The sequence below is a fragment of the Megachile rotundata genome, chromosome 2 (assembly GCF_050947335.1).
Source record: "Megachile rotundata isolate GNS110a chromosome 2, iyMegRotu1, whole genome shotgun sequence".
Classification (NCBI taxonomy): domain Eukaryota; kingdom Metazoa; phylum Arthropoda; class Insecta; order Hymenoptera; family Megachilidae; genus Megachile; species Megachile rotundata.
The window spans coordinates 17,807,865-17,819,884 of NC_134984.1; the positions used below are offsets into that span (position 1 = coordinate 17,807,865).

The following is a 12,020-nucleotide window of genomic DNA, read 5'->3' on the forward strand; positions in this document are numbered from 1 at the left end:
TCAGTCTCTCATATTTAAAAATGTCTATGAGTCTCCCTAATTAAAAATAAACACCAGTTTCTCAAATTAAAAATGTCTATCAGTCTCTCAAATTAAAAATGACCACCAGTCTCTCAAATTAAAAATGTCTATTAGTCCCTCAAATTAAAAATTGCTATCAGTACCTCAAATTAAAAATTGCTATCAGTCTCTAAAACTTAAAAAAGACAGTCAATGCTTGAAACTGAAAACTGAATATCGTCCCCTTAAATTTAAAAAGTCTACCAATCCCCCAAATTAAAAATGTCTAATCTCTCGTGTTTGACTACTAAACGTGGTTGAAACAAAGCGTTTTAAAACAGAACTAAAATAGTGAACCGCCAAGGGAGTATAATTCCGCAGAAGCTGATTATCGATCGGCGAAGCACGTGTTCGCGAGGAATTCCGGAACGAGGAGCGTCCAGGATTCCGCGAGAGGGTGGTTTGCGACGAAACGTAGAAAAAAACAAGCGGGGAAAACGCTCGATTTCACAGTCATTGGGTCGGGAAAATGCGAGCACGAGGCAGTCATGTGCGTTCGAACGTGTACCGTGGCACACGAAAGGCAGAGAAGTGTGCATCGTCGTCGAATGCGGATGCACTTGGCCATTCTGACCCGTGGTTTTCTTCCGTGCACGTATGTGGTCACCGGTCTATATACCTCAGTTTGCCGTAGCTGCCGCGTTTCTTTTAAACTTCGCTACTTAGCGAAAGTCCCTTCGAGCATGATTTTTAAAGGGACACTTTGAAGCGAGAGCTCGCGACACCTGTTTTGAATTCCCCGCGCGTGCTTTCAGCATTTTTAACGCTCACCGACCGCGACACCTGTTCCCTTTGCGAATTTTTAACGCACAGGCGGAAACGTTCGAAAGAAATGGAATGCGATTATTTTGTGCCGCATACAGAGTCGCTGTAGATTTGTCGTTTTTCAGTTCTGCATATGGAGACGGTTTTGTTCAAAATGGCGGATGTAAGAGATGAGATAACGACTTCAAGTTTATTTTATTGGACCAGCAATCTTCGTACCAGTTCCACTTTTGTTATTGCTACTCGTATCTTCTAGAGTTGGCAAGAGTTTTATGTAGTTTCAACAGGGGTGGGTTTTACCTTATGGCGCATATTTTATAAGAGCACCACTATATTTTACAATGTTTAATATAAATTTTTTGTAATATATTTTACTAGTTTCGAAAGTACACCTTTATTTCAAATTCTTTTATTTCCAGGGAAATTGTCCTCTGAAATAATTTATCCTTTAATTAATACAGCATTGGTAATGTCATCAGGAAAATTATTGTCGAACAAGTTTTTATACCAAATAATTATATATGCAATTTCAGCTACATTTTTATTAATGTTCTGTTATAAAAGAGATGATACAATAACCCCTTTATGTACTTTTAGGTGGTTTCAAAAAAAAATTTGGCTGTAACTAATTAATAAGTTTAATATGAAATTTAATCAGATACTTCGATAGGGACTTTTAGCATTCGATTAACGGCTAACAGAATATTGCAGACAGGGTTAAATTTCCAAGGTTCATAACAGGATTCTAACCTTGAGCGAGTTAAATTAAATGCCACAGACTACAGACTCATTAAAGGAGCGAAAATGCATCAGTATACATACATGTATGCTTTACTGTCGTCAAATATTAAGGCTACACGTGTCTCTATCGTGTATCGTTAATCAAGAAGCATGTTTCGTGTGACAGGTGCATCAAATTGGACCGAATACAATTAACTATGGCAGAGCGTTCAAGTACCGTGCTACACGATACTGTTCCGCAAAATTAGTCGAATTGGAACTAAAATAAATTCTCTGATTACCTAGAAATAAATTAGCAAATAATTGGATATTATAAATTGTGTCGAAATAATATGTTATTTCTCACCAGTGATTCCTCACTTTAAAGCTCTATTTTCTGATCAAAATCTTAATTACAACGTTTTCGCAATTTATCACGAATGAATCGATGGAGTAATTGTTTTCTCGCGCGGAAGAAAATGGGTATCGAATATCGGTGCACCAGAAACCGGTAAATAATTCAACGTGGCCAATACTGTCTCGATACCGATAAATAATGAAACACGAAAGATCTCTTTGAGACGCTTTTCGTCTGCAGGATAAATATTTACCGAAACCATCGCCGTTATTAATAGAAACAAAGATCACCGTAGAATAAAGGAATGTTTGCAAGATACAAGAGCGCAGGATGCAACGCGCGAAACGTTGCGAGGAAAAGAAATACGATTTCTCAGACTGCTCCTCGGACGCGTTCTACAGCCATTGGAATCCCGTACACGAACTTCAAGGCGAACGAACATCGGGGAATTTAAAGTACGTCGCCCTCCTGTTCCGGGGTTATATTTTCGAGCTCGGCGAGGATCGCACCCGATTTCGCGATACACACGCTGCGAGAGCTTTCTTCCTAATATATAGCCAGCTATCGAATCTCTTGAAACGCCTGGCTTCTACAGGATGTTGCCAAACTTACTGCTGCGGATTATGGTGCAGACTTGGCAATATAACGCGTGACGATGTACGTTGTGATATTAACGTAGCGTAGGGTTATGCGTAGGATACGTGGCGATGTTAATGTGTGGAGGTATTGATATGTGGGGGGTGTGATGCGTTGAGATGTTAATGTGTGGGAGATACGATGTGTAGGGATATTAAATAGTAGGGACGTTAACGGGTAGGGAGCTAACGCGTGGGGATATTAACGCGTGGAGATATTAACGCGTAGGGATATTAACGCGTAGGGATATTAACGCGTAGAGATATTAACGCGTAGGGATATTAACGCGTAGAGATATTAACACGTGGAGGAGTTAACGCGTAGAGATATTAACGCGTAGAGGAGTTAACGCGTAGAGATAGTAACGCGTAGAGGTATTTACGCGTAGGGATATTAACGCGTAGAGATAGTAACGCGTAGAGGTATTTACGCGTAGGGATATTAACGCGTGGAGATATTAACGCGTAGGGATATTAACGCGTAGGGATATTAACGCGTAGAGGTATTTACGCGTAGGGATATTGACGCGTAGAGATAGTAACGCGTAGAGGTATTTACGCGTAGGGATATTAACGCGTAGAGATAGTAACGCGTAGAAATATTAACGCGTAGGGACATTAACGCGTAGGGACATTAACGCGTAGAGATATTAACGCGTAGGGATATTAACGCGTAGGGATATTAACGCGTAAAGATATTAACGCGTAGAGATATTAACGCGTAGAAATATTAACGCGTAGAGATATTAACGCGTAGAAATATTAACGCGTAGAAATATTAACGCGTAGAGATATTAACGCGTAGGGATATTAACGCGTAGGGAAGTTACCGCGCAGGGATATTAACGCGCGGGGTATTAACGCGCAGGCGCATTATCGCGTAGATATAATAACGTATAAAGCACACAAATATTACAACGCACGGAAAATTTAACGTATAGCGATATTAACTCCTCTCCACACAGCCTATACACACGTAGCAGATAATACAACCCATAGCCATATAATGTAACGATACAACATAACAACATATAATCCTTCATAACAATCCCAAAACAACATCATTAAATAACACATATACTACATTCAGTTAAAGCAAATGATTAAAACTCTCCAGAATTTTGATTACGAATGTATAATTATAAAGTGCATTCGAAACGAACAGCAATATACTGTAGTGAGTTATTCATGCAGATACATATAGAGAATGAATTTGCTGAAAAGACAAGCGACACGTTATCCGATGTTGTTTAATAAATTATAAGCAGGGAAACATTATTATGAAGCGCACTGAAAGATGTCAACGTTCACTCATAAAAGAGTGAATTCTCATTAACGTCACACTCGTTCAATCCACTAATTTTCACCGTGCCGGCAACGCGCTGCGACGAGCAACAGCCACGTTAAATAATCCAATCGATAATCGACTAATAATAAATTTGTACCAGCTACAGCCCCTAATGAGACGGCACGGCGCTTCCTTTAAATTATGCACTATGATAGAGCACCGGTGACGTGTCAGAATGAAACACACCAGAAATACCTCTATCAGAGGATGCGATAACGTACTGGGTGTTAATAAAATATCGGATGTTAAATTTGCATTTATTGATCGTCACTTTTGACGTTTGTCGATTGTTTCATTTTCTCCGGGTATTTCTCGAAATTTGGGAAAGAATCGTTATTGTTACGAATGCTGTTTTTAACTTTTCAGGGAACATAAGTATACTTTTAACTCTATACTTTTTAATTGTATAAAGACTTCTATTTTGAAAGAGATATGTCTTGATATTACAGAATCAAGAAGGTTGTTTCAAACAAGAATTAAAATTTAGTAATCTCAAAGTTGAACAATGTTTTATAAAGTTGAACTCAAAAACTGTTTCAATGATAAAAAAAATAAAATGACATGATTAGCTGTTCAAATAAAGAGCTGCAGCAAATTCAAACTTTGAGGATATTTTTGCAAGAACGAACGGATTAAAAAGGTAATACGTATCTCCGATAGGAAAGTACGTCATTACGAAGTCCGTATTCCAAAAACGTATCACTCTTCTGCAGCTCTCGTAAATCTGGCTGATACCGAGAGCAAAGCTTTGGCGTTTCATTCAACGAATGTTAATTCATCAGCACCCAGTGTAGAAACGTCGCGTTAGTCATCCGAGCATCGACGTCGACGAGGCCCCGTCGATCGTCTGTTTTCCATCTCGCCAGTAATTCGGTCCTTTGTAAGCTGGTCATCAGATTATTAACTATCATCCGAAGGTAAATGTACCGTGGACGTGGAGCAGACGGTCGATAATTCATGCGCGATGAAGTTGCTCGCGCTCGAAAAGGATTAATTCGGGCATGCCGGGCATCGTGGACCTCGGCGACGGCCTCTTCGGGTCCATTGTAGTCTTTTTAACCACCCTTCCATCAACCCCGTGAGCGTCAAACTCCGACGTATTTATAAAGTTTCCGTCGTTCGGAGGGGGTGGCAGGGTTGAGTGGCCGCGTCGGAAGATTCGAGGAAGACTATTGAAAGGCACGATGAAAACTTCTTAATTCCGGCACAGGCCTGCTCCAGTTTTCTCAGACTTGCTGGACGAGTCGGTTCTTTCATGAGAAACGCTTGTGTATACAGGCCCGAGTTATTACCGGGAAAAGAAAAGAACTTCTGCTTCATACTGAACCGGCTATTAACCCTTTCAGCTTGGAAATATTTTCACGGCGCTCCCACGAGAATCATATCGATGTCTATCGTTTCAAAGTATTCCGCCAATTTTAGGACCAAATTACTTTCGCGAAAAATAATTTCAGATACAAGAAAATATTCTTTAACAAATTAGATATAAAACTGTTTAGAATTTTTAAATCGAAAGTACGAGTACAATAAAACACAGAAAAAAATATGGAAGCGATATAAAAACTCAGATAAAACAAAGAAAATATAATTTACTATAAAAGAACTGATTAATCAAGATCTTCTTTCAAGATTTCGTACCCAGTTAACCTTAATAGTCAGAGCTCGTTAATTTCTCGACAGACACATTCGCAGAACTTTCCCTTTGTAAAACTTATCGTTTTCATAACTCATCCAGTACAAAGAGGGTGGTTCATACTAGGGGTTGACCGACCAATGAAAATATGTCCCTGTTACGAGAGGATTAGCGAGGATTAGCTGGAAGATTTAGAATGGTCTCGTGCTCCGTGCTCGCTAAACGTCTAATCCGAAAATATGATCGTCTTTCTTCGGGATCTCCATCTTAGTATTCCACAGATGTGTCTTTTGATATTGTATTTATTTTTGAATTAATGTTAATTGCATTTTCTTTCTTAGATGTGAGCACATGATTCTTTTATTTCTGTCTTCACATCAGTAAAAATAAAAAAGAAATGCTGAAGATAGAAATATGTATCAACCCCTATAATCAAACTAACCACATTATCAACCTAATCTTACAATCTAATACTTTTGTCCACATCTCCAATATTAAATATTTAGTCCAATATTAAAAATAGCAGTAATACTTCACAAATAGTTTAGAAAACATAAATACTATTGTTATACAAACTTCTACCATATGTTGCAGTCGATTTATTATGGAGGACCATGAATTACTTTGAAATTCGAATACATAGAAATACCATGAAAGATAGGTTTCCACTACATAGATTTACCATTAGTTTACGATTCCCATGGGTGCACGAAGGGTTGCGCTATGACACTATGACGCTTATAAGGGCCCGTAACGTGGAGTTGGATAATGTCGAGCTCTATGGAGAGCCACTCTCTCCAAGTTATAATTGTTATATGTTAACCAAGGAAGACAGGTGGGAAAATGAGCATTCTATACAACGCTTTCGTTATCTTTCACTGGCAAAGCATATTGTAATATATTGACCATTACTAGCACCTTATATTAAAAAGTTTGACATTAACGGGGAAACTACGTGAAATACCATGTTGTAATTTCAAGGAAACTTTGTGGACAGAGAAAGTTTGATGTTCATTAATATAGAATGTCGATGTACTAGCTAATTAATGCTCTAAAACCGATTTTATTTTGTTTTATAAACATCAGCCTCCTGTAATCCCACAGTCCATAGTAATAAAAAATGATAAATATTGGAATACAATAAATACATCATATTGTTGAAATGAGAAATGTTTTAATACAAAAATATTATCATTGATACAATATATGTAAATTAAAGAGTATTCATTTTTCACAAATAAAAAAAATTTATATAAGTGGAATAATGTCATAGAATTGTTTAATTAAAAAATGTATACTACTTCTCCTCTTGTTTTTTATTTAAATTTATATAATACTGTTCTAGTCTTTTTAGCCATTCTTTCCATGCCTCTTGCAATGTATCTTTCTCCAATACGTGAACAGTTGCATCCTTACCATCTGTGTAACCAATAACTACCAACCCCTTGTCGATCTACAAATTCAATTACAATATTATTTTACATAGGATAACTGTTAGTTATTTTTAAAATGTTATTAAATATTTGTATTTGAAGAAAATGAGGCTTTTGATTTTGATTGATTAGGGGTGCAAACTCTTAATAAATTAGTGGTTGTAAAAGAGATGCACTGTCTAGGATTTTTGGGAATACTACTCAAGTAGTAAGTCCCCTACAAACATGTAATCATTAGTTAGTAAGTTAGCTTTAAGAATTCTTCACTCCTGTATACAACTATTTTAATACCTCCATGGAATTACAATTGTTATATGTATAATAAATTGTAATTAAACAGAAAATAAATTTCAAACTTCAAAATGTAATAATAGTTACCGGGGATGGATACTGCTGGGAAGCATTTATAGCACCTATATATGCAGCAAGTTGTACAGGTGCATCATAAGTCTCTCTCAATTTCGTTTTTGGTTTCTTTGACGTTTTCCAGTCAATTACACATACATCATTTCTAAACAAATGTAAAATACATAACTTTAGAATGGTACCAATGGTAAATAATAATTCTCTACTGACGATAAAGCAAATCTCTATTATACCCATAACAAGCAATACAGTCTACAATTCCCCTGTATCTCAACATTGGATGTGTCACAGGAGTCTCAGTTGCTTCAACAGATGTTATATTTTTCAACACTGGTTTTACACTAGAATATGCTAATTCGATTTTAGGAGAAACTTCCACTTCTTCATTACCCTGCAAAATACTTTCTATGCACGAGTGAAATAATTTACCATCGCTCAATAAGCCTAAAAGTAAATAGTGATGGATACATAAGAAATTAACTGTCTGCTTTACTCAAATCCTGTACCTGCAGAAAATTCTTTAAAATACTCTTCTCCAAACTCATCAATAATACCCTTCTTCCATATCTCTAGAGCCTTTCTTGCATGGAAAGGCATAGTCTGATTAAGAATATGCGTTACACTTGGAACTTTCAAATTCTTATCAGTTCCTTCATAAAGTATTCCATAATCATCTGGTATTGCAGAACCAAGAATAGGGAACGATTGAAAATCTTCTTTTATTTTAAATAATTTATTTGCTTGCAATTTCAGAAGTTTTTTATTTTGTTTGCTACCCTGTGCATTGATCTCTTCAGGCAAAGGACAATCAACATTATCGTTAGATTCTGATGTTACTTTATTAGACCCTGATTCATGATGTACGCTAGTCTATAATAAAGTTACATTTACATTTAATACTTATATAACAAAATTTCAAGTTACTTTTAAAACATTCTTTTTTATACTCTTACATATAAGAATTTAACATCATGTTTACACATAAATAAATGTATCGTTTGCTTTCCATTCACTTTGTTAACTTTATCGTAAGCAAATTCTAAATTCCTAATACAAAACTGAAACATGTTTTCTATATTAAATCTACAATAGTATAATATTATTTGTTATTGTCAGCATTCAAAATTGCAGGTTACGTAATTATTAATTATTTCAAGCCTCATGAAAGTACACTGGAACTCCTCGTATCTCTCACTTATAAGTCATTAATAACAACAATAAATCTTGTAAACAATTATTAAAGTTATCAAAACACAATTGTGGTTGTCAACATGTCATTCACTGTGACTTTCTCTGTCCTTTATTAGAAATAGCTTGGCGCTGCATCTATGTTCTTCTTGTGAAGCTTGTAACCAGTTTCGAAAGCAGGAGTTAACATTTTTTAATTCTTAAATGAGGCAGTGGGCACATCATCGGACCTACGGAATATATTACAGACAGTATGAAAACGATATTAATAAATATATAATAAATGAATATCATATTAATCAATAAAAACAATATTAATTTTTACAAAAGTCTTCTTACCTTCCGCTGCAAGAGGGTGAGACACGTGGTGTCATCTAGCGGTGGCACGTGGGAACTAATGAAGCTGCTGTTCCAAAAGTGTGTAGTTCACCCTGCTCGCAGGAGAGATGGCGCCACTTGTTCCATTTTCGTGAAACCCTAATTAATATAGTATTTTTAGCTTAATTTACTATAATATGCACCAAATTACATCGGAATACAAACATAATTAACATATACACATTTTTAAATCGGTATTTACAATTTTAGTTTCATAGGTAACTGCTCTATCATGCAACAGTATGCTACATTGGTTCTCTCCTCTTCCAAAAGGTGGCAACAACAGCATTGTTTTAAGAGCGGCGCGGTAATAATAAAATTGAAATCCATGTAAAAACAAGGTCCACAAATTATTAAATTCCTGAGTTCCTAAAATTCTACATTTGCAAACTGCAAATTTCTATATTTTCCAGATTCTTGAATTTTTCAATTTCAAAATTTCTGAGTCTTACATCCTACATTTTCAAATCTGTTAATTCCTGAAAATTGCTTATTAATTTCTTGTATAGAACACAACTAGTATTAATGAATCCAACGATCCGTTCTGAGACAAATATTTTACTTACGCCAAAAAGCACATAAACAACGATAAAACTGAAATAATTTTTCGCACGTTAAAGTAAAGTCCGAGTAAAAATTTCTCGTAAAAGGTCGCAGAAGACCCGACAGATAACGCTATCTCGCGGGATGCTGAGAAATCTTGCGGCACCGCGAACGGAGCAATGGCGTAGGCGGCGATCCATGTGATAAATTAATTTTTATAGCTTCGTGGGTGGCGGCTGTTTCTATTGGTTGGTGATCGGGCACCTCCCACTTCGAACGACGTTGCCTTCTCCTGGTTTATTCCATTCAACTGTGATACCATGATATACCATTTGTCTCGTTTTAAATGAGCTGGCAGGAGAACGGCAAGGATGGGTGTAATTGAAATACATTCGCGGATCTCTCTCGAACGACGCTTAACAAAGGCGCAGCTTGCACGACGTGATTTTTATTCTGTCGAGCGCCGCTTTCAAAGAGGATTCACCGTAATTGCGCATTATACGCGATCGTTCGCGTTTTACGACGATGAAAACACCGGCACGATTGCATAAGGATCAAGACGATATTTTTCTTCTTTTTTTTCTCTGTTCTTTCGATTAGTTATGCGACTGATGAGACATCTGGATAAATTGCTCATATTTGATTGCTAATTGCGAAAGGTGCATGACAGTGTAATTATTTTATCAGAAAGAACGATGACAGAAAAATTTTCTTTGAAATCGATGATTTTTTAACAACCTTATTTTTGTGCATTTTTTTAAAACCCATCATTTCTTTATCTCTTTTAATCATTTGGGATATGAGAATCTAGAGATACTTTGAGGACGTAGGAAGTGAGTACCTATTTATACCAAAGATACGAAAAAGAAGATGAAGCAATTGTTGATCGACTGGCATTTATTTTATAACATTCTCTGTTACGCCTGTCTCGAGACTCCTCTAAATCAATTTCAATGTCCACTTAGCGAAACGAGAAGTGCTAAATACGATTTAAAATTCCTATCGGAAGGTGCTGAGTTGTACGTCGATTGTCTGTAACATGTATGAAAGAGTGACGTTTTTAAGCGTTTAAACAATGGAAGAATTATTGCGTTAGTACACTGAAAGCTAGGACGGTTTACTTGAATCCGACAAGCCCAGCGTTGAAATCGCTATGCACCTCTTCTACGCGGGCGTTGAAATCTCCCGCGCGGCTCAAGTAACACGTGTCAATAAATGTTCGAAATGTTCCACGATACTAAATAATCGTCCCAAGTAACTAAATCCTTACGTAGACAAAGACTGAGATATTAAGCAAGGATCTGACTTGAAACTTTTACCTGAAACATTCGCATAATATTACAGTAATTTTATTAATACCACTGTAATATTAATTTTAGTATTATTATCGACCTCTTAATCATGTAACAAGTTGGTTGAATTCTAAGCTCAGAATAAAAATTATAAAACCTAGTCTTCTTAGACCTTTAGGAAGTTTCTGTAATGAAATTTTTCGTTCAAGAAATAATTTTTTTAAACAACTAATTTTATACATTTCAAACAATTCTACATTTCTAATATCTTCAACTAACTTTTCTACAATCTATCAATTTTATTCTGTATTTTCCAGGGAGTAAACACCGCCTCGTAGTTGCAAGACGGAGGATCCTCGCAAACGTGTAAAATGTCCGATAACGACGGTAGAAACAAGAATTCCTGCGATCGCGATCGCAATCACCGACGGACAAACCACCTAGAAGCCAAGTGGCGAACAGTGCCGGAAAAAAGTTCGGGGTCAATAAAGTATCCTGGTATACGAGTCGGCGGTGCTTTCCCCGATTACGTTTACGAGCCGGTCGACTGCTATAGTTACGCGAATCACCGGATCGCGTTGTATCGTAGCGGGTTTTATAGTGCGCCGCTTTTCCGCACCTGCTTCGACCGCGGGGAAATCGTGGTGTCGAATGGACGGCTCATTAAATATAGATGGTTATCTCGATGGTAATGCCGAGGCCGGGCCCCGGGAAAACGTACTCCGGGAACTTTATGAACCGTCGATTACGTTACAAAGGTTAGAAAACGCTGTGGAAAGTTTATAATTTTCCTGTAGACGTTTTCTTTGGTCTCTTGGGAAAACAGTTAGGTTAGATCAATGGTTAGCTGTCAGATTTGTCAGTCGGGTGAGTCGGACTGTTTGTTCGGAGAAGGGTGTAAATTGTGACTGTTGAGGATGGATTTTATTTCTTCAGGAGGAACATTTGATACTTGATCGTTTAATGTAAATTCTTGAATGTTGTGTTTGAAGAATTTATTGAGGAGCAGGGTGTACTTGAATGCTACCTCCATCGAGATCAAAGAGTCACATATCGATGATAAAATTTCCTTCCTTAAAATTATTTGTATGTACGAAGTTTCTGTGAAAAGATGAACGATACTTTAAGTATGAGCAAACCACTCATTAAGTGAAGCACTTATTGCTTGAAGTGATCGCCATACAAGAAGTCTTCTGGAAGAAATACGAAAGAGTCAAAGTCAAAGAGTGATGTATCTACTGCGACTCGTATAAAATTAGAGTACCGCAGTATATGAACGTAGTATCGCGAGACTTCTCGTG

At 36.8% G+C, this 12,020-nt stretch overlaps 1 protein-coding gene across 2 annotated transcripts; it reads right to left on the bottom strand.

Annotated features, from left to right (window-relative positions):
- Positions 1-6,673: 6,673 nt before the first annotated feature.
- On the bottom strand, positions 6,674-8,736 carry LOC100883719 (mitochondrial genome maintenance exonuclease 1). Of its 2 annotated transcripts, none has more exons than XM_012288364.2 (5): positions 8,272-8,736; positions 7,825-8,188; positions 7,552-7,723; positions 7,331-7,463; positions 6,674-6,972 (listed from the first exon to the last, which is right to left on the bottom strand). In XM_012288364.2, the coding sequence occupies exons 1-5, from the start codon at positions 8,383-8,385 to the stop codon at positions 6,817-6,819; spliced, it is 939 nt and encodes a 312-aa protein (XP_012143754.2). In that variant the 5' UTR covers positions 8,386-8,736; the 3' UTR covers positions 6,674-6,816. The 2 variants fall into 2 exon arrangements, with proteins under 2 accessions (XP_012143754.2, XP_012143750.2); XM_012288360.2 differs by having other exon boundaries at positions 7,552-7,762.
- Between the last annotated feature and the right edge of the window lie 3,284 nt (positions 8,737-12,020).

Bases quoted from the DNA above. Each gene is read 5' to 3' on its own strand.
- LOC100883719 (XM_012288360.2), bottom strand. From the start codon at position 8,385: ATGTTTCAGTTTTGTATTAGGAATTTAGAATTTGCTTACGATAAAGTT. The intron at 7,763-7,824 runs GTACAGGATTTG...ATTTACTTTTAG, and splicing joins TTTTAAAGAATTTTCTGCAG to GCTTATTGAGCGATGGTAAA. The intron at 6,973-7,330 runs GTAACTATTATT...TTGAATTTGTAG, and splicing joins CCCAGCAGTATCCATCCCCG to ATCGACAAGGGGTTGGTAGT.